Source organism: Labrus bergylta, chromosome 19 (genome assembly GCF_963930695.1).
Source record: "Labrus bergylta chromosome 19, fLabBer1.1, whole genome shotgun sequence".
NCBI classification, from domain to species: domain Eukaryota; kingdom Metazoa; phylum Chordata; class Actinopteri; order Labriformes; family Labridae; genus Labrus; species Labrus bergylta.
In genome coordinates this window covers 20,701,015-20,726,769 of record NC_089213.1, presented here as the reverse complement: position 1 = coordinate 20,726,769, position 25,755 = coordinate 20,701,015, and the positions used below count along the sequence as shown (strand labels likewise).

Below are 25,755 nucleotides of genomic sequence, written 5' to 3'. Positions count from 1 at the left end.
AAATCTACAAATCAGGGCACAAAGGGGACAATTTAATTCCAAGTCTTTTGCCTCTCTTTCTCTCTGCGAGGGGGGGGGGCTGAAAAAAATAATTGGGGAAAACCTTGTGGTCACTCTACTGAACTTCTCGCTTCCTTGTTTGATTAGCCCATCATGGCAATTCAAGCATTTAAAGCCACAGAATTGTCAAAAATAAACTGATTATGGCAGCTGGCTGATTTGAAATTATGGCTGTTGAACTGTAGAAACACAGTTCATTCCCCACAGAAAAGTAATGAATCAAGTGGACTCATTTAATCTCTCCATGTCTACATCCTTTTTATTAAACTAAACCAAACTGATTTCTCTATCCTACCACTGCAGGAGCAGTATAGTCGCCCTATCCATGCATGCCTGGTGTAATTAAAGAAATAATATCTAACACAAACCAGAACCCTATCGACAGAGGGAGCTCCTGCATAATGTTGACGGTGCAGTTCAAGTTCAGTTCTACAAAACTAATCTCCAGAGGTGTCAGTGAATAGTCAGGCTGTAATGTGAAATGAGAGATATGCAACAGGTTTTAAAACCATAGCACCATTTGATAAGAGTGAAGTTATAAATATTTTTCTCATAAATACATCCATTAGGAATGTATTTGTAATGTGCATCACCTTCTTTTATATCAGCTAAGCCCATACAAGATAAGATAGGACAGCACAGCAGAGCTAGTAATACAGATGCAGAAATTGCTATCGTGAAAATAACAAAACAGTTTTTGGATGAAAAAGTGTTTACATATTACACCAAATTGCTTATTATCGAAGATAATTGAGAAAATAACTTTTTTTCAGGGATTTCAAGTATTAGAACATTTATTGTAGTTTAGCTTTGCGGCATTAGCGAACCATGCTTATGCATCCCTCTGGAACTGTCCACAGCTTTTGTGTGTAGACAGTGAGTTTAAACTCAATGTGAGATTCATTCATGTCTGTGCTTGTTTTGTTGGAAGTCATGCTCCCTGATATTTCATCATGTAAACATATTAGCTCATTACAGCTCAGCATTGATTGGCAATAACACAAAAGGAAACCTTTTCATAGCTGCAGCTTAAAGGCGTAGAAACTGGCTGCGCATCAATGGTAACCTAATAATAAGCAACGGGCTGTATGCCATAACAGGTGTTTGTACTGTGTCTGCCGTGCTACTTTTTCATGGAAATTAGAGGATGACAAACACAGATAAATTGCTGTGAAAGAGGCCTAAAACATTTTGGAAAATACAGTTTTAATTTGTCATAGAAACGACTCACAGCCCTTACACAATACCTTTGGAAAATTAGAAAACTGCCCCTTTTTACTTTGCCAGGTTTTCATATGAACAACCCCCACTTTTCTAAAAATAAAAATAGTGGTCACAAATCATAAAATAGTAAAAACTAGTCACTTTAATCTTGTCCTACCTGGTCCTGAAGTTGGCAGGATGTGGGTGTCCATCATACAAGGACAGAAAGTCATATTCTTCTTCTATGGCAAATGACAAGAACATGAGCTGGATTCTACTTTCTTCTTCCCCGACGATGACCCAGGTGCAGTTTGCCCCATTGGGGTAGCCATAGGGAAAGCCTGGCGATTCTATACTGCCGTTTCTGCCCTTCAAGGTACCTCCACATGTGTAGATAAAACCTGAGGAAGAGAAATAGGAGAAAAATGTATTATTTTTCAAGGAGAAAATAAACAGCCTCTGTGCTGTATATGAAAGGACAGCGAGCCAGAAGAAAAGAAAAGGAAAGATGGTTGAAAGAAATTCATCCAACATAAAATACGTAATTATAACATACACAAACAAGGCAATATCAACCTTTCACATCCATATTTGTGTGTGTGTGTGTGTGTGTGTGTGTGTGTGTGTGTGTGTGTGTGTGTGTGTCCTTGCAGACAAAGGGGTCATTTTATTATGTGAACATGTTGGTGAATGCATCTTTGTGTGTTTCTCTGTGCATGTAGTTAGCAATAGTCGGTGTGTATCCGCAGCAGCCAGTGCTGTAAAGTTTAAGCTTTGACAGAGACAGTGTAAAGACTGCAGGGGTTTTTTGTGCAAAATAAAGCGGATACTGTTATTCATGCCAAAGAACAAACATTAACACCCACACAGTTTTAATCTGTATCCCTCCAAAACCCAAGGACATGACTACAACCTTTAAGCAACCAGTTCCAAGACTGTGATTTAATATTCACTTGTTTTCTTGAAGGTGATATAGCTAAAACATGCCAGTCTTGGCCGTATGGTTAGGGCGCACACCCCATGTAGAGAGGCTGTAGCCCTTGAAGCGTGGCCCAGGTTCAAATCTGACATATGGCTCCTTTCCTTCATGTCATTCCCCATTCTCTCTGTCCCTAATTTCAGACTGGATCCGCTGTCTTGTCTCTCCAATAAAGGCAAAAAAGCCCTAAAAGAAATCTTAAGAGGAAAAGATGCCAGTCTGGTATGATGTATGTAATTTCATTTTTGGATTGAGCCACAGGTCAGCATGAATCATGATTCAAATTTGGTCTGATATACCCTTATTCTCTGATGCTGTTCAATGATATGGTATCCATGCAATATATATACTGTTCTAACTCGTCCAAGTATTTATCAGCAAATCTAACAACCCCATGTATCAGTAGTTCAACATAATCTTTTCTCTGGCCTCCCCCACAGCGAGGTTCACAGGGCGGGTTGTGTTTCAGAGAAGCACCCCAGGAGCTCTTATTCACATTCAGCATGAAGTGCTTGAACCCAGGGCTCCCCGACTGAGGGGAAAATAAGTTGCTACTGAGCTTTATTTCACCTGACTTAGGAGGTGAAATCAATAGCATTCTCTTGAATTCACATTTGTGCCCACTTCTTTTGCTTTAGCTAGTCAGTTACTGACATGTCAAGTACATGGGAACAATGTATACTGTCTGTTAGTCAGCTTTATCATTTAAAAAATGACTCAGCAATTTATAACTGAAGGACATACGCATGAGTTCCTTTAAAGAGATATACATCTCCACCCACTGTGTCTATTTAGATGGGAGAATGACAGACATGACGCAGTATGCAGCATCAAGGGCATGAGAATAACACTATAGATCCAAATAAGCTGCTGTAGGTACTTCATTATGGCTCTATAATGTCAAGCTAGTGTGAAAAGAGGTGGAGGCAAGTGTAGGAAGAGAGAAGTAGATATCAAACTAACAACAACAAGATGAACTGAAAAAAAAAAGATGTTTAGCTGCTCTGAAGCAAATGTTTCCCAAGTGAATATCACAATGCTACATGGAGCTATTTATCAGAATTTGTTCAAGTCAATTCACTTTGCTTTATTGATATGTTTTTAAGACAATGTTGCCAAAGCAGCAAACCTAAAAGTCGAGATATAGTAATAAAAGAACATGCATTACTATCCAGTAATGACTTTCAGCAGTCATGACTATACATGAATTAGAATGAATGCTATTTTAGGATTCATTCAACGGGACAATTAAATACAACACAAAAGGATTCGGTTTGTGTAGCTGAAAATATGAATGGCTATTGAATGATCATGTACTGAATGTCTTTTTTTTATTTGTTGATTTTTCTTTTGTTGTGAATCTCAATGTTTCTTAAAGCTTGGCAATATGGTGAAAGTATCAGATCTTTATATATTCAATATACAAAATACAAATGATTGATTGATTGATTAATTGATTGATATCATAACCATATAGGATTAAGGTTAGGGTGAGGGTCGATAGTTTACTTAAAGCCAGATTAATCCATGTCAATTTAAAATTCACCAGCAACCCTAACCTAATTTTGAGTTGTTTCTTCTATAATCAATAAATATCTGGTACAACAAAACAAACATAGATCAGAAATAGGTATTTTCTGTGGCTATGATATGATGATATTTTAAAGATGATGGTAAATCTAGATAAAAGGAGGAGGTGTAGATTTAGTTCATATCCTTTGAACTTCCTTCCACAGGCTGCTTGTACTGATAAAGAAGAAGTTAAGGTAATTCTGCTGCCTTACTATTTCAAATCTCTCCGGGTTACAGCGCCGGCTAAATGCCTAAATTGTAAAATGTAGATGTAATTGATCTCCTCGGACTTCATGGTTCACATCAGAATCATTATCCTCTCCCTTTCATCTTAATGATCCTTTTATATCAAACACACCACAGGTGTTAGATGAAAAACTTGCAGTGTTCAGTAGTGAACTTGGTCCAGAGCTTTTATTTATTTATTTTTTTGCAATGCTTTATCGATCCCCAATGGGAAAGCCCTCTACTTCTTCCACTCCAGGGGAGCTGGACTGCAGATTCAGCTTACAGAGCAGAAACCCTTGAAGCTGGGAGGGATTTAGCATCATCCTGCACAAGGACACTACAGCAGAGAAGAAACTGGCTGTTGAATTGAGCATGATTCTGTCTTCTTGCTGGGAGATGGTTCTGCAAATCACTAAGCCTCTGTGCCTGTTGAATTTTTCACATTTGTCATTCTCTTTTAGCTGTGACTTTCCCCTTCATCTGTTTTATTAATCATGCATAATAAAATGTATCAACTCTACAGCTTCAGACCAAAATTAAGAAACAGAGAGAAAGATTTCCAATAGTTTTTGACACAGAAGCAGTGTTCCTTTTGTATATTGTTCAAGGTTTAAACTAGTGTCTTAATTTAAAATGGCTTCACAGTTTGTTTCAAGTCCAACTTCTAGGCCCATAATTGATCTCCTCTGAGTGCAAAGCTCAAATCAAGATGATCATAACCCTGCCTTTCATGTTCATGAGCTTCGTTATTTACCATGGCAGCCAGGGCCGCAGGAACAGCAGGGCCCTCCCACTGGATGCTTTTCCAACCAATTATCCAAGACGAAATTCCAACCATACAACTATGTGTGTGTCTACATACAGTATATGTGTTTGTCAAACCCTCATTTAAGCTAACATTTCTAAGACCTTAACAGTGACGGATGTAATGACCAATGGCAGGTTGCATACAATTGAGGTTCTGTGTCTCAGTTTGTTCAGACGCAATCAGAGCTGCAATGTTGAGGAACCTTGGGGGTACAGAAAGAGCCATATGAGAGCCAAACATATAGTATGAACATACAAAGACCGACAAAACTTATATAACTGACACATGCACTCAACACACACATCAATTTTAATACTTTGATTCTTTAAATTTGACAGAAAGAAAAGAAAAGGCAGAACATTTCACTCTAACTTGTTTGTTCTCCAGATAAAAGGAATTGTGCAATGCAACTACTCATTGGATTGCCATTTTTGCCCAGTTAAGAAAGGGAGGATCCATGTGGTTTCCAACAGGAATTCAATTTTATGATCACAGTTAAGAGGGATTTGTGTCCCCATGAAAAAGTGGTTCACCTAAGGACAACAAATATTCTCAATTACAAAGACACGGTGGACATATCAAAACGGCTGCCCAATGTATTTAAATGCAAATGTATTGTTTTATGATGTAACAAACCCTGCATGTCCAAGATAATACTTTAGTTTTAATAAAACCATAGATAGTCAAAATAGTGGCCCAGTCATTATGGAGTTCATAAACACCATAAAGACATAACTGACTTAAGACAGAAGCTTGAGATCATATCTTCAGATGAAATCAGACACCGAAAAAGTATGTATACATAATTAAGGGTGTACTTTATAATTTTAGGAGAAGACCACACTACAAGTGCCAAAACTCCACATTTGCCTTTCTTTTCTTTTGTCAGTTGGTTTATCAAATATATAATTTTACCCTTGTCTTAACGATAAGCTCTTGGCAATTTCATTTTAATCATTTTACTAAATGACTGACAAGAATGTGTGGTTTGTTTTCTTTATGTTTTTAGAAATTAGCCAGATATCTTGCACACTTCCTTCGATAGGGCCAAATCCCAATTCTCTCACTTTGCTTTACTTGCTTTACTTAATTTTCTTGACCTTCAATCAAATGTTGGCAAATACTGGCCTTTCAGAATGGAGATATAAACCATTTGGACTTTTACTTGTAAAATGCAAATAACTGTCCTGTCACACAGTAATGGTCCTTTTACCAAGAGCTCCCATATTTCTTCTTACATCACCAATAACACGTTCTTTCTATAATGTTTATTACACAAATCCATTAAAACATGGATAGATATTTCAATGGATTTTTAACAGTTTTGCATGATTATTTGCAAGCACATGGCGTCTTTACCAGTGCTCCATGCTCCATTTTAATTCTACTTAACTTCATAAAGCATTTCAGGAATTTTCTTCTACCCAATGGGTTGAATTGCAATTGAAAGCTATAGATATGGCTGCCAATATTTACAACAGACACACAAAGACAGACTAATGCACTTTATATGTGACTGCAATAGAAATCTGTGTCCCAACCCAACACATCAGACGGACAAGTTGTAGGGAAAAGATTCAGGATTAAGTGAACCCTATTACTGAAGAAGAAATAATTGTTCCATGAGTTTAAGACAGAAACCCACACAAACATTTTATGTCATTTGTTAAAGAAGAAAGGCTGCAACTTAAGCATTATAGTAAGTGCAATAGGGACTGTGTGGACTTTGTTAGAGTGATGATGCACTAAATGAGGTGTTGACTGTTTACTCCCATGGGTGAGTTTTAGTTATGCACCCACAATTAGACTAGTTAGGAGTTATTTACAGCCTCTAAACGGGACACGCGTTTAAGGCGACCCATGGGTAATATTCTGGTAAATTTGTAACCACCATGGGAATAATATGAAAAGCAACATTTATAAAAAATAAAAAATAACAGTATCCTGTTTTAACAACAGCCATGTTTTACATGCTGTTAAAAACAGTGAAACTACGAGGAGGTTGAAGCACCACCTGACTACTCTGCATGGTAGTAACGCTACATTGAAAGTGACGGGGGCAGAGGTCAGATGTTATAAATATATCTGAGGTGACAGAGAGAAATGCCAAAAGGAAGTTATGTTATGTAAGTACTACTTCATCTTCTAGAATCACCTTTGAAAACTGAATCATCTGTTTTATTTGTCTGTTCATAGTAATCAGGACACACTAAATTAGGGTCTAGGTTAATAAATTCTATTCCCTTGCCCACTATGGTCCAGGATTTTCACCTTGTCTTTTATTTAAATGATCCCTCTAGTGGTAAAGGCAAGTTGTTTCCATGAAGTGTATCTAATGTCACAGCATTGTTGTATCAGGTCATTGATTCAGAAAGAATTTGGTGATGACTGTGGTCCTATTTTACCTAAAAGGCCATCACAAGGCTTGCAGTATAGCAGCAACAAGCGGTGAAATCACAACACTTGGTTTAAAAATATTCCACAACAAACATAATAAAAACTCATAAAAGTTTGTAATGACTAAATTGGTTGACCTGAGACTTGATATTTTTACTTGATTTCTCTTTTACCAACACAGATGTGTTAAAGTAATAAATGCTGAATTGGGTCCCTTAGTGTGTCATTTACATTGTTGGCATAGTTAGAAAACGTGTAGCTACCCTACAATTTCTTAGCCGCAGTCCATACAGAAAAATATGAACATAACTATTTTCTCTAAACTTAACAGACTGGCTGTGTGAAGTAACTTCATTAAATTCTATGGCTGGGATAGGGTCGGATGAGTAAAGAGCCAAATAGGGACAGATGGACAAAGATGGAAAGCAGAATAAACACAGAGAATAGAACAGATTTACCCTCGTTCATCATTGTGGGAAAGAATGAAAGGATGATTTAAAACTCATCACTCAGAGATGAAGAGGCGGGATAGTGTAGTAAGGAGAACGGAGAAAGGGGGAGGGGGGAATATGTATAGAAAAAGAGAGGAGAGTCAGAGGAAGGCTCAGGGAGGAGTAGGTGGTGAAAAGAGAAAAGTGAGAAGAAGACAGGGGTAAAAGAGAGACTTCTAATTATGCTGACTACCAGACCGAAACTGACAGCCTTTCTACACAATCACACACAGAGATACACACTCAAATAAAGACACAGGGTCACAGGAAGACGGCCATACACACACAGTGAGTTAACAACACACATTCACACATATAATTTCAGGCAAATTTGGAAGGATCTTCCCACAAGTTCTTTCACAAACACAAACACACTTATTGAACACACATCCCACTGCAAAACATTCTACTACTTGCTTTACTCATTCATTATTAACATTCTCTACTCTCCCAACTCTTGCATCACCACTTTTTACTAACCCACTGATTCTGTCTCATTTCTTCACACCATTTGTTCTCCTCAGCCCATTCAGGTATTCCTTTGATGTTAGGGACTGCATGTTTTAACCTACACCACCTTTAAAAGTTATGAAACTGAGCAGTTCTGACCAATAGAATAGCCAAAGGGGACTCACTCTAATGTGCAAATACATTTTCATCATCAACTGTTAGTAAGCTGTGACAGTATCCATTGTGATGTTAATGTTTGAAGTCATTTTTCTACTCTTGAGTTCGGTATTTTACCCAAAGCCAATTAGTTTTTTTTAGAGCCAGTAGGGACCATATTAGAATACTGGGTGTAAATGCAATGCTTCAACTTAGTCATGATTTTAAAGGTCACCGTAGTAGCAACATGTCCATCACAGGTAGTGATACACCAAAACATTTCCTGCTTTACCATCAGTTATACACCAAATAGGTCTATGATTTACAAAACATGTATCATGCTGCATTGAAAAAGACTTAAAACTTTAGGTAATCAGACCATAAACCCATCGGAGAAATATCCACTGAGATAATAATCCAGTTGAGGGACATTTTTACAACAGGTTGCATAGAAGCAGAATCCAGTTGGCCCCAGCTGGCAATCAGACAGAATGCTGGTTCAAGACACTTTATCGCTGGCTTTTCTTTTCAGACAAAGTGGCCAATTTCCTTTCTTATCCACAGTTGGTAGATTTGCTACTTATTCTTACTAGTCTAGCTATCTACAAATACAACGGCTTCCCACCAAGGAAAGTTGGAAAAGACAGCTAGAAACTTTGCACAGTGCACCTTTCAAGCGAACAGGGCACGCCTGCTCAATACTACAAAGATTCTGCATGGGTGGACGCTTTAAGCAAGGCATTTCCCCCCTGAAGACTTAAATAGAGTTGCTAATTGGCAAACAGTGAAGGATTTGTGGTTTGACTGGGTAGATCCCAGGTGTGAATAAATGCACTGGTACTAATGAGGAACAGGGTTTAGCTAGAAAAGAGCATGCATGCTCAGCAAAACCTCTCCTGGATAAAAGAAGCTTAAAGACAAAGAAGAAAATCTGCTTCTTGAATTGAGTGGATTTAATGAACCTTGGTCTGCTAGAGAGGCTTGATCTCTTTCATCAAAGTGATATCTCATCGTGAATGTCTTAAATGATACGCTGCACAGAAAAAAACAGAAGCTTAACAAGTGGCTTACATCTGCACTTGTCGCACCATTTTCAATTTTTTGCTGCACAACTTGTTACACACACAACTTTTAATAAAATGCAGTCTGGGCTAGTTTTATGACTTTACAACTCACACGTCATCAAAAACTTAGTGTAACCAATGCTGATTCCTATCAACAGTTCCTTGCACTGTGGGACTCAAGGGGGTAGTAGTAGATTAAACATGATGGATTGCCTATAGGGGGCCTTTCCTTTCGACAAAAAAATGGATGCAGGGCTCTATGATGACCTCAGGAAAAAAAAATAGCGTGAGTTCCCCAATGGATGCTCGAAAATGAAAGAAATACTTTGTAGGACCAAAGAGGCATTGGAATTTTTCTTTTACCATAATTGCATCGAGAAACTAGCAAAGTGCACTTGAGACTCTGAATTGCTGGTGGATGTTAAGGTGGAGGTCTGTCTGTGTTGTCCTTGCAGTGTGAGCCGTTGACACTTTTGCAGGGTATTGTACAGCCTGCGTGAGGCCACAATGAGTCATTTGAAATGTCTCTGGGTCAAAGTAACTCATCAGCTTTAATACCACTATACGCTAGGGCAGCTTGGCACCACTGAGGAATGTAGCAAGAAAACAGAGGATCACTGAGCATGAAAGGTTGCATAATATGTACAGGAGTTATCTTTAAGCTCTCTAACTGGACTCCAAGTGTTGCATTTTTTCTTCTATAAGGTATCTGTAAAAACACACCCATACCAAGGCTTTTGTACTGCCCTATAAACTCAGACTGCTGATGCTGAAATGAAGAATGCTGGCAAACTCCAGCTCCTTCAAGCCTGTAATTCAACATCATGCAATAACTGCTAATTTAAGCCACTTGGCACCCTCTACAGTTTAGGTGGCATTTATCCTTTCTCTTATGACATAACGATAAAGGCCAGTCTGTTATTGAATCTTGTTAATCACTTCAAAATTTTAAGCGTAACCTCTCCATCAACGCGCGCTCCAGTGTTGAGAAAATGCCGAGCAAAAAACAGTAATTGCAGAAGTATATTGACAAGGCTCCTGCCAGAAAGCTGAGCTGAAGCATGTTAAAAACTACAATCCTACCCATCAATTCAATAAAATAATTGATGTGCTCTTCCTTACAAAATTGTAGACCATTAAAATGATTTTGAAGCTGGTAATGTAAGGTAAAATACTATAATGTTTTAAAGACAGTGAGAAAAACTTTATCATAAAGCAAAATAAATTGTAAAAACTCAACCAGAATCTTCATTAAAGACCATGGTAATCTGTCAGAGCCTGAAAGTACTATAAGATAATTTGACTTCACACGTCCTGCAAGAAGCTTGATTATTCTGGGGAGGTGAAATCAATTACTAAGCTTGTCATTTTCCACAGGGGGATCCGATGATCAATATAGCCATTTTCTCATGGTGCTGACTACTACATGAGGAAACTGTGAAATTACTCTATTCTTCATTTGAATGGGACCCTCGGCGCCCCCTCAAGGTTGCAGGGCATCCTGAGCTCCTACTTGAGGAGGGCAGCGATGTCTCCATATGACACAAGCCCATGTGGGTGAGCACACATTCAGTCATATTAAATATTCCTCTTATCTTCAGCAGTGTAATGACATTACGCAAACCCAACTGAGGAGGAAGCACACTTTAAATTCTCTTCCATCTCTCTGCCTCGCACTCTGTTTGTCCCTCTCTCTTTCATTCTCGGACGCTCTCTCTTCCTCTCCCTCCGTCTTGGCCTGTCACTGGGGACCGCAGTGATACCAGCTTCGCTTAAAGGGCTATTCCGTCTAATCTTACCGACTCTCATTTATAATTAAAGAATGGCTTTCCCAGCAGGGAAAAGTGACCAATCAAATCATTGCAGACAGACACAACCAGCCAATCAGTATTCAGATCACAGCAGTACTCAAGCTCAAGGGGCAAAAATGAGCTGTGTGTGTATATTTGTGAGCATGCGTTTGTGTAAGGTTGTGGTGTTAGTTTATTTAAATGTGCTGTGTACGTGTTATTAACATGATAGTATCTGTTCATTTTCTTGAGGTGGTTTTAGAAGGAAGACAGAAAATAAGATGGAGGAAATGCAGAAAAGCAGGTGGGGGGAATGGGCGGGAATAAGAGGATCTTGACAGAAAGGTAGACAAACCGAAATCAGAAAAGGGGAACCAAATGAACAACAGTGTGGCGGGGGCAGACAGGAAGAGAGAAGGAAGAGATAGAAATGGCCATAGAGAGAGACATAGCATGAGAGAGTAAGCGTGTTTGAAACGTCCCATTGGTTCCTCCTGTCAGGAACGCTTGTCAGCCAAGAATTAGACTGCTCCATGCTGCAACTGACTGACAGTTGGCCCGCGGTCTAGACTATACCCTGGAGTGGTGGAGGCTAAATAAGGGAAATGCCTAGAGAGAGACAGAGGAAACACACCGGGCTGGAAATCAATTTATAACACTGTCAGTCAGAGGCAGAACGGGACGATAGGATAGAGTTAAGGAGAGAGAAAAGGGAGGGAGCCAGTGAGACATGAAGCGTGAGGAAGAGGGGACACACACAGAAGAGGACGACAAAGACATGATTTGAGCAAACAGTAAACAAATTGGAGTGATCAAGAAAAGATGCGAAGAGGGACACTTTGCTGTGTTGAGGGAATAGGAGAGGAAGAGAAGAAGAGAGAAAGATACAGACAGACACATGCTACACCACTATGAGCATTCAACACACTGCAGGTGGCAGAGCCTCTTTAAATAACATGCCACTGTTGAGATATAATCAGCCTATGCTCATTAAAGCTTAAAGCATGCTACAAATCACAGACTCACTGCAAACACTGGCTAACTTCATTTGGACTGATCCACTGCTTTAAGTTTAAAGTATGGTTTAAATTAGCCAAACACATGACTATTGGTTTAATATTTGTATAGAATAAACTATAATCACTACTCCTGTGTCACTGTTAATCACTGCACCATTTTTCAACAAGTGCCTGTTGGGAGGGATGACATGCTGTTATTATAATTATCACTCACCTACTTTAAGGAAAACTAATACATGAGGTTTCCTTTATCACTTTTCTATTGCTTAATTCATTATACAACACAGCCTCGAGTGACTTGAAATGTGAGATACGAAAAAAGACATTTAAATTATCCCTACTTGTCTCTGAACACAAAGGGACGTATTTGGAATTTAATAAAAGTGTCCAAAGAAGACAGAGTTATAGTGCCTCTCCACTGGAGCAAAAACGATGGTGAAAAAAACCAAACAGGGATAAACATCAAATTAAAGTAGAAATTACCATCACACTCCAATGCTGAAAAACATTTCAGCAAAACAAGTTTTATCGTGAAATGTGAGGCAAAGCAGAAAAAAAAAGATAGTGGCTCCGCTAGGGAGAATGCGTTGCCAGCATAGATAGTGTTTGAATTTGATTAACATGTAGCCTACCAAAGTACAGAGTGAACTTTTTTTGTGATCAATCTTTCTGTTTTAAGGAAGCAAACAGCTTCCCTAATTGTTAATTAAGTAATTTCATCTAAATAATGCATTTGCCGGTTGGATTAGCAAGAAATAACTGTTTGATCATGTAAATTTATAGTAAAGGATACAACAGGAATGGAGTAAATTCCCAGGTTATGGTCAGCTAGTTTATGCTTCTGTAAGATAGGACTGACTTTAGCTGTTGTGACTAAGCTGTTAATGTGTATCAAATATATTTTACCTTGAAATATGGCTGACTTTCATTGAATTACAAATACCTGCATTTCCCAATTCAGCTGACAGCTGTTTGCTGAGAATTTTGACCTTTCCTTTCATATGTTGTAACAAACAAATCAGTAACACGATGCTAACGTAGGCTAGAAAAGAGTTTCATGCTTATGTTAGCTGTCGTCTAACAATGTCTAATGGGGTATCAAGCATGTTGCTTTATGTTTCATGGAATTCCCCCATCAGTCTTTTTATTGTTCTAGTCAGTTAAGAAAGTATGAAAATATAACTTATTGGAAGACTCCCCGTAATTATACCATTTGCAAATTGCAACACAGCAGAGTAAATGAGCTTTCCACACTGCGAGATGTGGCAGTGGAAAGTGGGCCCCCTGTGAATATGGTGAGTTGGTCTTAAGGTATTTCCTAACATGCTGTTTCTAAAATGCTTGTTTTCAAGTTCACAAGGTCTGCTTCTTCACGAGACTATGTTGTCTGGAGTTATGCTGACGTTGGAAATAATTGGGCTGAGATGCCAGTTAGGGGTTAGCAATAGCCTTGGTGCGGTGTCAGGCGGCGGAAGTGTAGCGTTGGAGAGTCTGATCAGCGTCAGAGAGGAAATGTGGAGGAAGACGAGTCTGTGGATGCCAGGATTCACTGTTGAACATGGTGTGGGAGTACTAAGTTTAATTCCTGAACAAAATAAATGTGATGGACCTTTGTAACCCAGTGGCATACACTACCTAACTGATCTCTTTGCTCTAAAAGCAATATGTGGGCACCCATAGTAGTTTGATAGCACAAAGGATTGTTACATCACATCGTTTGTAGAGGGAAAATAGAGGCAACACATAATAACAGCTATTACAGGAAAAGACCTGAACAGAATGATTTTCTTGTTTGCAAAATAAACAAAAAAAAGGTAGTTGTCATGTTGGATACGTCTACAGTATTTCACCAAACTGTAGGGGTTATTTAGGTATTCTACAGCAATGATACATAATATATATATATATATATATACAGTATAAATCGTTTCACTTGTAAAATCTCTTTTCATCGTGCAATTCCGCAACAGCACCGTAACAAAGCTATGCCGTCTTTCAGCTTTGATACCGCAGTACATGCACACACACACACACAGCACTGCTCTCTCCCGCTGGCTCACCCAAAACAGTTTCGCCCCTTTGTTACTACCAAGTCTGCATAGAGGGAGAATCACTTCATCCCCCCCATTACGCCTCCACAACATTCCTACTAAAGGCAAAACATCACAGGGGTGTAAACATTGCATCCTTAAACAGCAGTTTCAATACGGCTGAAGATTACGCTTAATTATAGGATCAAAACTGGACAAACAAATGTATCAAATTAAAATGGAAAACATTGGTACTCCTTATTTTCAGTGCTTTGTAGAAACTTAGATTTACATTGAGTCCATTTAATATTTTGAAGGGCTTCTCTTTTTTTTTTTTTTTTATCCCTCTAGGAAATATATAGTGCTATAAATTATACCACGCCATCTAGATTCATTGTTACTTTCACCTTAATGGTTTTTCATTTTAAATCTAATTAGGCTTTCAAAGTCAAAGCACATATCCTCAGTTGACCTGTTCCTTTAGTGTGCTTACTGGACCAATATTAACCGTTCTAATAGTCATGTACATTTATTTTTTGACCTTTGATATTTATCCAAACATTCATGTCTTGTGAGTCTTTATGGGTTTGTTGGGGAAGAGGCATCTAATACAGCATGGTACTTATGATGATAGATGATGAAACTCACTTTTCAATATTGTGGGGTACATTACATGAATATTTAACATTTCTTGTGCTTCATCATGATTTCTTGAACCCTTTCCTGATTGATGATGGACTAAGCAGCTTCAGCTGATCATCAATCTAAGAGGTCCTCTGACTGGCTGACTGAAAAATTGAGGCAGTCTCTTTGGTTTTATATAGACATGGCATGCCATTATACCTGATGAAGTTCGGTTTGACCGAAACGTTGTGTGATTAAATACATATGTCAGCATAAAGCGAGACAGTGAGCTGGAGCTTCTCATTGTCTTTAAGTTTTCCTCTGTTGCATCGGTCACACATTCAGGTGTGCAGAGATTTTTTTAATGTTTAGGTACAAATGGTCAGACATTTTTGATCAAGCTTATCATAAAGTTTTGTTCATTCATGTGGTACAGGATAATGCTTTGCCACAAATATGACTCCAATTACCATCAGTTCATCTGTTACTACTGCTTCTCCAGCTTCACAAATGGGCTCAAATTACAAACGTTTGTGTACTGGTAGAATTATTGCTTTTTCTAGTGCTGAAGACTTTCTTTAAATTACCATATAGAAAACAGCTTCTGAATGTCAATGTCTAGTTTACAGACTACATTAAAATGCTATTGTTTTACATTTTTTTCACATTTTTATTAAGCTTAATGTTATTGAGTTTATTGACTTGAGTTTCCTCTCGCATTTTATTATTATACCAATTCAGTTTTGTTTCCAAACACCCCATGCTTTTATTAAGGTGATTAATGTACAGATTTGCAACGCCACATTTGAATACAGTATATGGCTGTGCTTGTGAGCATGTACAGACAGAAAGGCGCTACCATCTCTAGTGAGGACAGAACTATTAAATGGTCCTTATTTTAAACAGAGACACTATCATCTTTAGAAGCAAACTCCATTATGCCTTAAACAATACCATTAGATAATTGAACTGTGTCTTACTGTATGTGTCTGTTCTGATAAAGAGCACAATATACTGTATGTCAAACTGCAGTTTGAAACAAAAACGTTATATAGACAGTAAATGTTGAACCCTTCTAATGCATGTGCAGAGTATGTTTCTAACCATGGCAGTCTGAACGGCAGATTAAGCCACCCTGGCTTTGCAGCACCACAGAAGTGTACAGGAGAGGGAGGGAGGAACAGAAAGCAGTAAGAAAGGGAAGCAATGGGAATAAGCAAGCTCTCGCTTTCACTAATAAATTTTAAAAATCTGCTTTCTAAGAAAAAGTGGGTCACTGAGAGCAGACGAAGAATGCTAAGCAGAGGGCATTTTTTCCCCTCAGAAAAATACACTCGTGTGTGTGTGTGTGTGTGTGTGTGTGTGTGTGTGTGTGTGTGTGTGTGTGTGTGTGTGTGTGTGTGTTGCAGAGAGGGATAGAATGAGAGAGACTGTTTATTTTTATGCTTCGAAATGAGAAAGAGAAGAGCAAGAGAAAAAATGCAAATTACAAAGAATGAGCATTTTTAATTAAATTAATTTCTTCAATAAGATCATCTTTCTGAATACATCTGATTCGCTCTCCCTATGCAAATGCGCATAAAACAAGCTGTGAGTACATACAACTCTCAAATGGGACAGAGAGAAAGGGGCTTTTCTAGTTTTCTGTTGAGTTAGGTCTTTTGAGTGTTATCGTTTCTGTCGACATCTGTTATTGCAGAAACATGGACAACACAATGTCTACTTTAAGACCAATCCTCTCCATGTTTTCCCCCACCTTTAGTGCTCTCTGACCCTACATATTTTCTCTCCTTCTCCATCAATTGTTCTGTTTTTTTCCTGGTGTTCTCACTGCCCCTTCTCCTGCTCTTTCCCATCAGGTCACTTTCCCTCTTCACTCTGGTCCTCTTGAGTAAAAGAAAGTGATTTCAAGAGTAAAATATTTGCCATGGGATATGTAATTTTGTCCAACACACAAAGCCAAGCCTTCTTACTTTTTCCTTCCCTACATATCCCTCCGTACTGTAACAGCTGGTATAATACATACAGCCGCTGCGGGATGAGTGCACTAAGAGGGCAATTACAGGATTGACTCTCAGGATTCAAATTACATTTCCACTTGTCTCTAGGTAGAGTGTATGAGAGGTGGAGCAGAGGAGGTTAAAATGCCAGCAGGGTACACATTTCAGTACAAGTTACTGATTTCCCATAACAGTTATTGTTTTATTTCCACTTTAGCACTGCGCCACTGAGTTTGTCCCATGTCATGCCCAGCAGAAAATACACATCTGTTAGCTAAAAGACAGTAAGAGAAACAATACCTTAAAACATTAAACATGTATTTGTTTTTTTAATGGGAACTACAAAGAATTGATTATTTTACATTATGGGATAATCATCATTACTGCAAAGTCTTGCATTTTTTTTGTAGTACAATCTTTTTGGGGCCAAAAAGGTTTCATAGTCAAGAGTATTCGGGTAGCTGGTTGGCTTGGTTCAAGGGTTAATAATGTTGATATATAAATTCTCAATGGAGGGTTCCAGAAAGTAGTGGGCGGTCACTGTTGAGCTCTATTTCAAGTTCAGGAGCTGACCAATCAGATAAAAGCGTGCTTGTCCTGTAGAGAGGAGTGCCTCAAAAAGACAGTATCTGAAACCTTATATGTCATTCCAGGGTGAGATGAATATATTTTTCCTAACTGTAATCATACTTCAGAGATGTCATAGAGTGCATATATACAACCTGAAATTAGTATAATACAGCTATTACTACACCTATGCTACTTACATTATTTGAGTAAGGACTAAGAAAGGTCGCGAAAAGAAACCAGGACACGCTTTGGTAACCCAAACATCTAATCAGGCTTCTTCCATAAAACACCCCACTACTCATATCTTTGCATTTTGAAAAAAATTGTAATATAGAAAAAAATTCACAATCACCAGATAAGAGTTGCCGTTGCTTGGTGAGAACAGTCTCACAGCCTCTGTAGTAATGATATATCAGCATATGAATTTTTGATGGAGGTTCATACAGTGCTTTCACAGTAAAGTGGGCCAGCTGTGAAAGTAGATGTCATTGTGGGAATGCATACAAAAAAAAATCAAAGCAGCAAGTCTTCCTTGTTATTTTTCCTTTTGTATTGTGGTATATTTTAAAATCTGTAAATTTGCATTTTCACAAATAAACTTTGTGTCCTGAAAAACTAATGTAATATGTAAGGTACAGCAAATGTTGAAACTAATGGTATTTAAGTAACATATATGAACACTTGTTTATACATTCAGTATGTAGAAAAGCAATGGAGCTTGTTTTATGCTCCATTGCTTTTCTACATACATGAAACAAAGGTAAGATAAAAAAAATACTGCCTGTATTTTGTGGTGAACATATACCCACAATGCAATGTGATAACCGGAACGTTCTGCTAATTCATGACAAAAAAATCATGCAATACTTGCCATCTCATTTTCTTCCCCTTCTTTCCTCCTTTTTTTAATTCATGTTCTAATGGAGGTCAGGACTTGTATCCTAATTTAAATGCAATGTTTCCTTCACACTCACTTCACACACACACACTTCTAGCTCTCTCATTAAGCTGTTATGAGACAAAGCGTTGGTTAATAGAACAGAGTCTCAATTAGGTGTTGAATCACCAGTTATATAACAATCCTGCTGCTGCTTTAAAAATTGAATGCAGTGGGTTTATTTCACCAGAAATAAAAAAAAATGTGTTTCTGGCTATGAAATACAAACTAAAAGAAGTTTTTGGAAAACGATTACTAGACAAAAGGTGTTTATTGTTGGGAGAGTCTCCAGCGTTGTACAGGAAAACATTTGTAACAGAAAAAAACCTGATGCAGGAAATGTAACACTTTTCAACTGTTTTGATCTCAATGAGAGAAGTCGTTTAAAAGGCCATCTCTTTTTGTGTTGCATGTGTACTAAATCACAAGGCTCCATCTCATCTTGTATGAAATAGCTACTCCAAGCAACACGACTGGAATTCATCCAGTCAACTCTCAACAGCAAAAGTGCATCACAAATGCTTCTTTCCATGAATATTCAGCAAACACTTTACTGTCAAACTGGGGTGGGCTCTGAGCGTGGGGAGAAGAGGATAAAAACAAAACGTTGATGGGGGGAAAAAAAGCAGAGTTCAGGGCTCAGGAAATTAAGTCTAGTTATGGGACATGAATAAACAATGGAGAGACATGGGACCATCACACGATAACCTGGTGCTGCTTTGAGCCACAGTGAGTCAGCGTCATTCGTCCAGGGAAAATCATCTTTCCAGCCTCATGTTCAAACATGACCTGATTAACCCTGCCAGTGGGGCTTGGGGCAATAATGTAGTACACCAGCTAAAGTTTCCATTGTCAATGATGGTGGCTACATTTAATGTTGTCCTTGGTATGAGGCACTCTTACTGATTAAACGCCATAAAGAAGATGGTTATTTTATATGTTTCTAATTTTGGTTTAAATTCCTGATGACTGGCCAGTTGTACAGTCAAATCAAAGGATATTTTGTATTATTTTGCCTTTCAGTGCTAGAATTGGAGAGTGCTGTTGTCCCTCTCAGTAGCTGAGTCTCCATACAGTTGGTGCAAACTTCAGAGGACCAAGAATAGGAAGGAAAGATACAGCCTTCCTAGCCTACACACAGTGCTCAGGCCTGAACTGAAATGAGACGATCTGGTCTACGGAGGATTCCCTGATTGCGTCACCAGCTGTCCCTGCCCTTCCACTTTCATTTTTCAGTGCTGCCCCTGTTGCCTAGTAACCTAAGCTGCTGCAACGGAACTTGCTAACAAAACTAACGTCACGTATTTGTCGCTGTATTTAAAAGATTCCTCGAAATGGGACAGCCTTCGATACACCGCTGTGACTTGATCAGTCTTCAAATGCACCCTGTGCAGGATGCAGCCCCTGAAATTGGGACATATCTCATGTCAGAAGCTAAAATGCTGTCATATTGTCAAACTTCTGTGTTCAAGGTTCAATTCATGTGAATATGGAAATGACGACTAGTTATACTTTTCCCTTCTTTCCAATTTAGAAAAAGATGGATAGCAAAAATCTTGAGGGATTGGATTTCAAGTTAACCTACAAATCTCATTAACAAAAAGGTACTGACAGCTAAAGTCACAACAGCTGACATTAGCAAATAATTTGTTTCTAGTAAATAACTCCCTAAGTAATTTATCAAAATCCTGTTGTGGTATGTGCCAAAAAAACCTGCAGTTAACTAGGATGAGGCAAATTTTGCATGTTGTCAATACAACAAGAAATTACTTTTTTTAATCTTGAAATATAGCTGGATGTCCTGCAATTGTATTGCTTTACATTGCCTTTTCAGTTGCTGATGAATCTGAAAGTCTAGAATGGAGACGACCAGTCAGATTTCTTATTTACATGTGTTTTAGCAGTCAATGAGCATCCAACTTAGGAGTGTCATCAGAGAAAAAGGGCTGTTATAAGAAAAAGGTGAACAGTTCAGTTGGGTTGAGATATGGCAACTGCAAAGACTATGGCGCAGTATTCACTATTTTATTAATTCTTTCTTTCCACTGATTTCCCATTCATCTGACGAGAGCCCTCGTCCAACAAAAGTTTCATTAAAGTACAAAAGAAATATTTTCTGACCTTGTCCTGTCAATCTTTTAGGTCAAGATGAGTGTTCAGCTTCAACACAAAGGCAGCTGCACTCAACTAATCATGTTGAATTCAGCAGTTCTTTGTGTGCGATAGTGTGTGTAGTAACAGCTCATCTCGCAGATGGAGGAGGCCTTCTGTACCACACATGTCCATAGATGCATGCTAGCCCCCTTCACGGTATGCCAAACAGGCACACACACACACACACACACACAACACACTAACACACAGATTTCAGATTTCTCAGTTGATGTTTTCGGGGTTGCCAGATTAGCAACAATCCAGTTCCTCTCCCTGCCCGAGCAGATCAATGAAACACTTCAGTACCAAACATGGCAATCCAGAAACACACACATTTGTACACACACAAAGGCACACATACACACACATCACTTTATTGTCATTTGTGCTCAGCAGTGATCTAATTACGCATAAATAATGTTCTCCTTTATATTACCCTTTTTGCATTCTGAAGGGCAAGAGTGTGCAAAATAAAACAGCCCTGAGTCCGATCTCTGGTTTATTGTGTCTTCATTTTGTGCTTTCCTTCTTTTTTTGTGTATTTTATAGATGTTGCTGGTAGCACCCGTAAAGACTTCAGAATATCTAATACAAAAGGCAGCCCTTTCTTTGTTCAATCTGAACGGCTCTAATAGAGAGAAATGTAATTCCTTTTGCATTGTTGCTACAACCTCACATGGGTCTGGCAGTTGTGCCGATTTGCCTGTATAAGGGAATGAGTCATGCATGGATATGGTTGCAGAGTACATTTCTTCATCATGCAAGTGGCACCACAATCAATAAAGATTGTTTATTCCTAAATGGGCAACAACTGCTACTTTTGAAATAAATATTGAATATTTTTTTCTCCTTTACACGCTAAATTAATCTTAGACCCACATTATAAAAGGCCATCAATGCCTTATACTGTAAGTTGCATAATACAGAGCAGATGGAATATATGCACTAATGTTTTTTCTCCTCTCAGGCAATATTTGGCTCCGGCTGCCAATAACTGCTGCCTCAAGATCATTAAGTAGGATAATAAAGCCTAACATAGCCATGGGAAGACATAAAATAACTTCAAACTACACTTAAACTTTTAGTCTTAAGACGGAAGGAACATTTTGTCCAATCTTATAGCCCAGCTCCTCGTAAGAGGCTTAATGCACACTTAAAGTCTTGCCATTAACGCAATCCATCTTGAGTTTAAAATCTTTAAACAATATGAATCCTGTGCATTTTGCCAATACCACTCAATGCACAAGACGAAGTGCTAAAGCTGGTTGACTGGTATCTGAGTGGCACACATGGAAAAGTTTCCAGGGACTAATGTGTGTCCCCAAAGGACTGTGTCTCTCATTCTCTCCTTTAAAGATGGATTTCAGCTGAGCACATACGCACGTTTCAAACAGCACCCTCCATAAAGAATCCACATGGCAGCTCCACTTAATCTCATCCAGCAGGTGAGTCATAACTGCCATTAAACACATCTGCCGGAGCAGTCGGATGCTTGCTCAAGGAAGCAGCGTGTCTTGAGTGGGTGGAGGGTTTGTGTCACTCACCATTCTTTTGATCTTCAGGCTACTGCCACATCCTACATTTTTAACCTGGCACTGCTCCACACATTTGAAGACTAAATTCATTGTCAAGTCGCATCAAGTGACATTTTTGGAGTTGGTCCACTGACAATGAATTGGAAACTGACTCCGAGGGCTCATAAAATGTTGCTTTGAGATAATGCTTTCAAATAGGTTTGTGACTGAAGGGCTTACAGCTGTGAATTCTTCTCATGTGCCAGGAAAGTCACCACTGGTGCTGTCATAGTGTCCTTAAAGTTATACACACACAGCTGGAGGTCTTCTCTATAGATTACATCATCCTCACAGTCTGTGCCTATACTCTTTAAAGACATCATATTTTCTTCAATTTAAAAAGCTTTACTGACATTAAACATTTAAGGAGCTATTTATGTCAAATGTAAAAATTATCAAATAGTATAGCTTTGACGGAAAGGATGTCGTACACCTCAGGTATAATCCATGTAATATATATCACCCTTTAAAATATAAACTATAGAAGAATATGGTAATGAGGAGGGGAAACTAGGGTAAAGAAGTAACAAAAAACAGCTTGAACATGCTCCCAATAATTCAAGTTATAAAGCACGCCACCAAAGTAAACTATACAGACACAAATTTTTAGATCTGGCAATGGGTTGAGATCAGGACGCTTAAAGTGTACATCTGGGTTTTGCACTTTTTGTAATAACAAAGCATTTCATGCAGAAATAACAAACCGAGCATCTGCTGAATAGGAAAAGCAGTATACCATAACTCATTTCTGGATTTATTTTAAGGAAGGAAGAACACATTCGTAGCTATATCTGTTATGTGTTATGTATGATTCATAGATGTCATGTCACTGGAACATAATAGAGATACATGTCTTGTTTAAGGACATTTCAGCATAGCAGGAAGCTGAATATTTGCACTCAACCTACAGTTCTGTCAATTATCAAGAAATACACAATATAAACACTTTTTGTAACCTACAGAGTATTTTCAGCAAGCTCCCTTTATCTTCTTTGGGTCTATTTCTGAGAAATCTTTCTTGGCAACTGAAAAACATAATTAGGCCATGCCACCACTTCCCGTGATCTGCTTCTTCTTTTTTTCATGGGATTTTTTATTGGGTACTCATGCTAAAACCTGGCATGATCTGAAAGCCTTTTAAAAAGAACAGAGAAAGTTTCCAAAGCCACAAAAGTAATTCTGGCAAGACAGCATGATTGGAAAACACACACATTTATGATACTTAAGCACTTCTTAGATTGATTGAACTATCACATTCATTGTAATTATAATCATTATTGTCTCCTATGAAGGAGGTAAGTTATGAAAGTATTTAATTTAAATTCATGAAGCTTCAAACTAACTGTTCTCTTTAGACGTTGGTTTATTAAAGAGAAGTACACCTTCGTCTGGGATCTCTTTTGTGAAATTAAATGTGACATCTTTACATCTTTAATAATGGTTTGTAATATACTTTCATTCCTGATATACTGAACAATTTTTGTGTCTTGGTTTTCTGGCCAATATGGTGACCACTGACCTCTTGTTTCAGACACCATAAGCTGTTTTAATTGGGGCGTCAGTTTGACTGTATTAGCATTAACAGATCACTGTGTACACACTTTATATGTGTAAAGCAACTCATTGCTTCTGTGATTGATCACAAGGCGTCTAGATGGAGGAATGATTGTTTCCAGGCAATGATTAATACACAAAAATGAACCCCAAAGACAGCCGTGTCAAACCGATGAATTATGACAGTGATACGGTTAATGAGTAGAAAGCAGCAGTGAAATTGAACAATTCGCTGGGCCGGATCAAATTTAGTTACCCCAGGGACCTCTGCCATAGGGAGCTCATTACAAACTCAGAGAAGTCTTTGACAATATTGATCTCAGTGGGGAAATGATACCCCCAACGCTCCAGCGTGAATAAGAAGCATGGAGGAAAGCAGGAACAACAAAGGTCTAAGTAAAGCTCAAGGTATAATGGTACCAGAAAACTTGATGGCGTTTGGAAGCTGTGAACTATCCTCATCTGTGTCAAAAATGATGAACTCTATAGGGTATTCTGTCAAACTCATACTGAAACGAGATGAACACCTCAAGGATTAAGATAAAACATACTCAAATACTAGTACAAGTGAAAAATAACCAACCCTGAAACACTCACATGCAAAAAGACACTATGGGTGCACTCCAGAAAAACTTCATGGTTAACAAGCCACAGCCACGTCAATTACTTGAATGATCAATCAAGTAGATCAAAATATGACAATGAATAGGAACTAGTGATTGGACAAAGGGGCCGGTAAAAACAGCTTATCTACACATAAGAAATGATCCAGCAAAGTGAAGATCTCTATCAGCCTTATCGCACCTTCATATGTATGAATGCAGCCAGAGTCAGTTCAGCACCTTGGACAGCAACTGAGAGACCAATAACTAGTGCTTAAGACATTTCCAAGGTTTTTATCATTATTGTTTAAAGTTCTTTACAGTCCATTAGAATTAGAAAATTCGACTTGTGCTATTGGTGCAGTGTCTCTGGAGTTGGAAAAATATTTATGCAAGTGTTTTAAAGTAAGCTAAGTCAAGAGAAACCCCAAAGACAATCTGACAGGAGAATGTAGGCATACTCAGGAGATGAATTCATTTCAAGAATTATTCAGGGCAGAGGTTTGAGTGTCTTTTTTTAAACTGAAGTTGATGACTCAGTCTCATCTTTAAAACAGAAAAGTTTGAGAGTTTGTTCCTTCAACTGCCATGATTGTTTAATCTAAATAGAAAGAATGAACCCACACTGTGACAATCTCATATTTCACATCCTTCTCTTTTCTCTCTCACACACACACACCTTGCTCTTCTTTTTTCTCCATGCTTTCCTTGCTCTGTGGTAACTGTAGCAACAGGCAGAGAGCTGGGGAAAAAAAACAAAGGACAGGGAGCGACAGCGATGCACAGCAGAGAGGGAAGAGAGATGGACTAAAGGTAGTCTAAAATAAGTTATTTCTTCAGGGGGAAGGCTCAACTGGTATCACAATAAATGTATAGGTCTAGCTCCAACAGACTTAGTACTTCACTTTGATGGATTTTACCTATTCTTATTTCACTGCCTGACAAGAAAAACATTGGCAAAAAATACTAGCATCATTGATTAATATTTGGTGGAAAATATGGATCCTGGGAACAGTGTCAATTCCTAGTAACATCACAACATATATAGCTGTATAGCTTTTAGCCCTAAAGTCTCTTTGGGCCAGAATGGATTGCGCTTACTAATAGCACCATAAATTGCGTCAAAGTAGCAACCACAATCTGCCCCATTTTAGCACCCTAGCCGCAAAAGAATTTGCACTATTGATATTGTGGCGCGAACATGCCCACAAAAGGTGTCCTGCTTTTGTTTTTATCTGAGTAAGCAGGAGACAAAGATAAGAGGGAAGGAGAAATTGCTGGGATTTAATACACAGGTCTTAATGGCATTATGTAGCATATCTGTAACTGCTCAGTATGTGAATTTTAATCACTTTTCTGCAAAGTGTAAAGATGGGAAGACTTTTGAAAAGAAAATTCCTCCATATGAGTCCCCATGAATTGTTTTGAGTTGGAGCACTGTAAATTTCTGTAGTAAATTTGGACATTATTTTCTCCTTGCGAGCTAATTTACG

At 38.4% G+C, this 25,755-nt stretch overlaps 1 protein-coding gene across 1 annotated transcript in view; it reads right to left on the bottom strand.

Annotated features, from left to right (window-relative positions):
- Positions 1 to 25,755, bottom strand: part of LOC136177067 (CUB and sushi domain-containing protein 3-like) — a 134,451-nt gene that overhangs the window by 54,505 nt on the left and 54,191 nt on the right. The window contains exon 3 of the mRNA XM_065947869.1: positions 1,442 to 1,664. Within this exon, the coding sequence (XP_065803941.1) occupies positions 1,442 to 1,664 (223 nt within the window). The remainder of the gene's footprint in view (positions 1 to 1,441; positions 1,665 to 25,755) is intronic.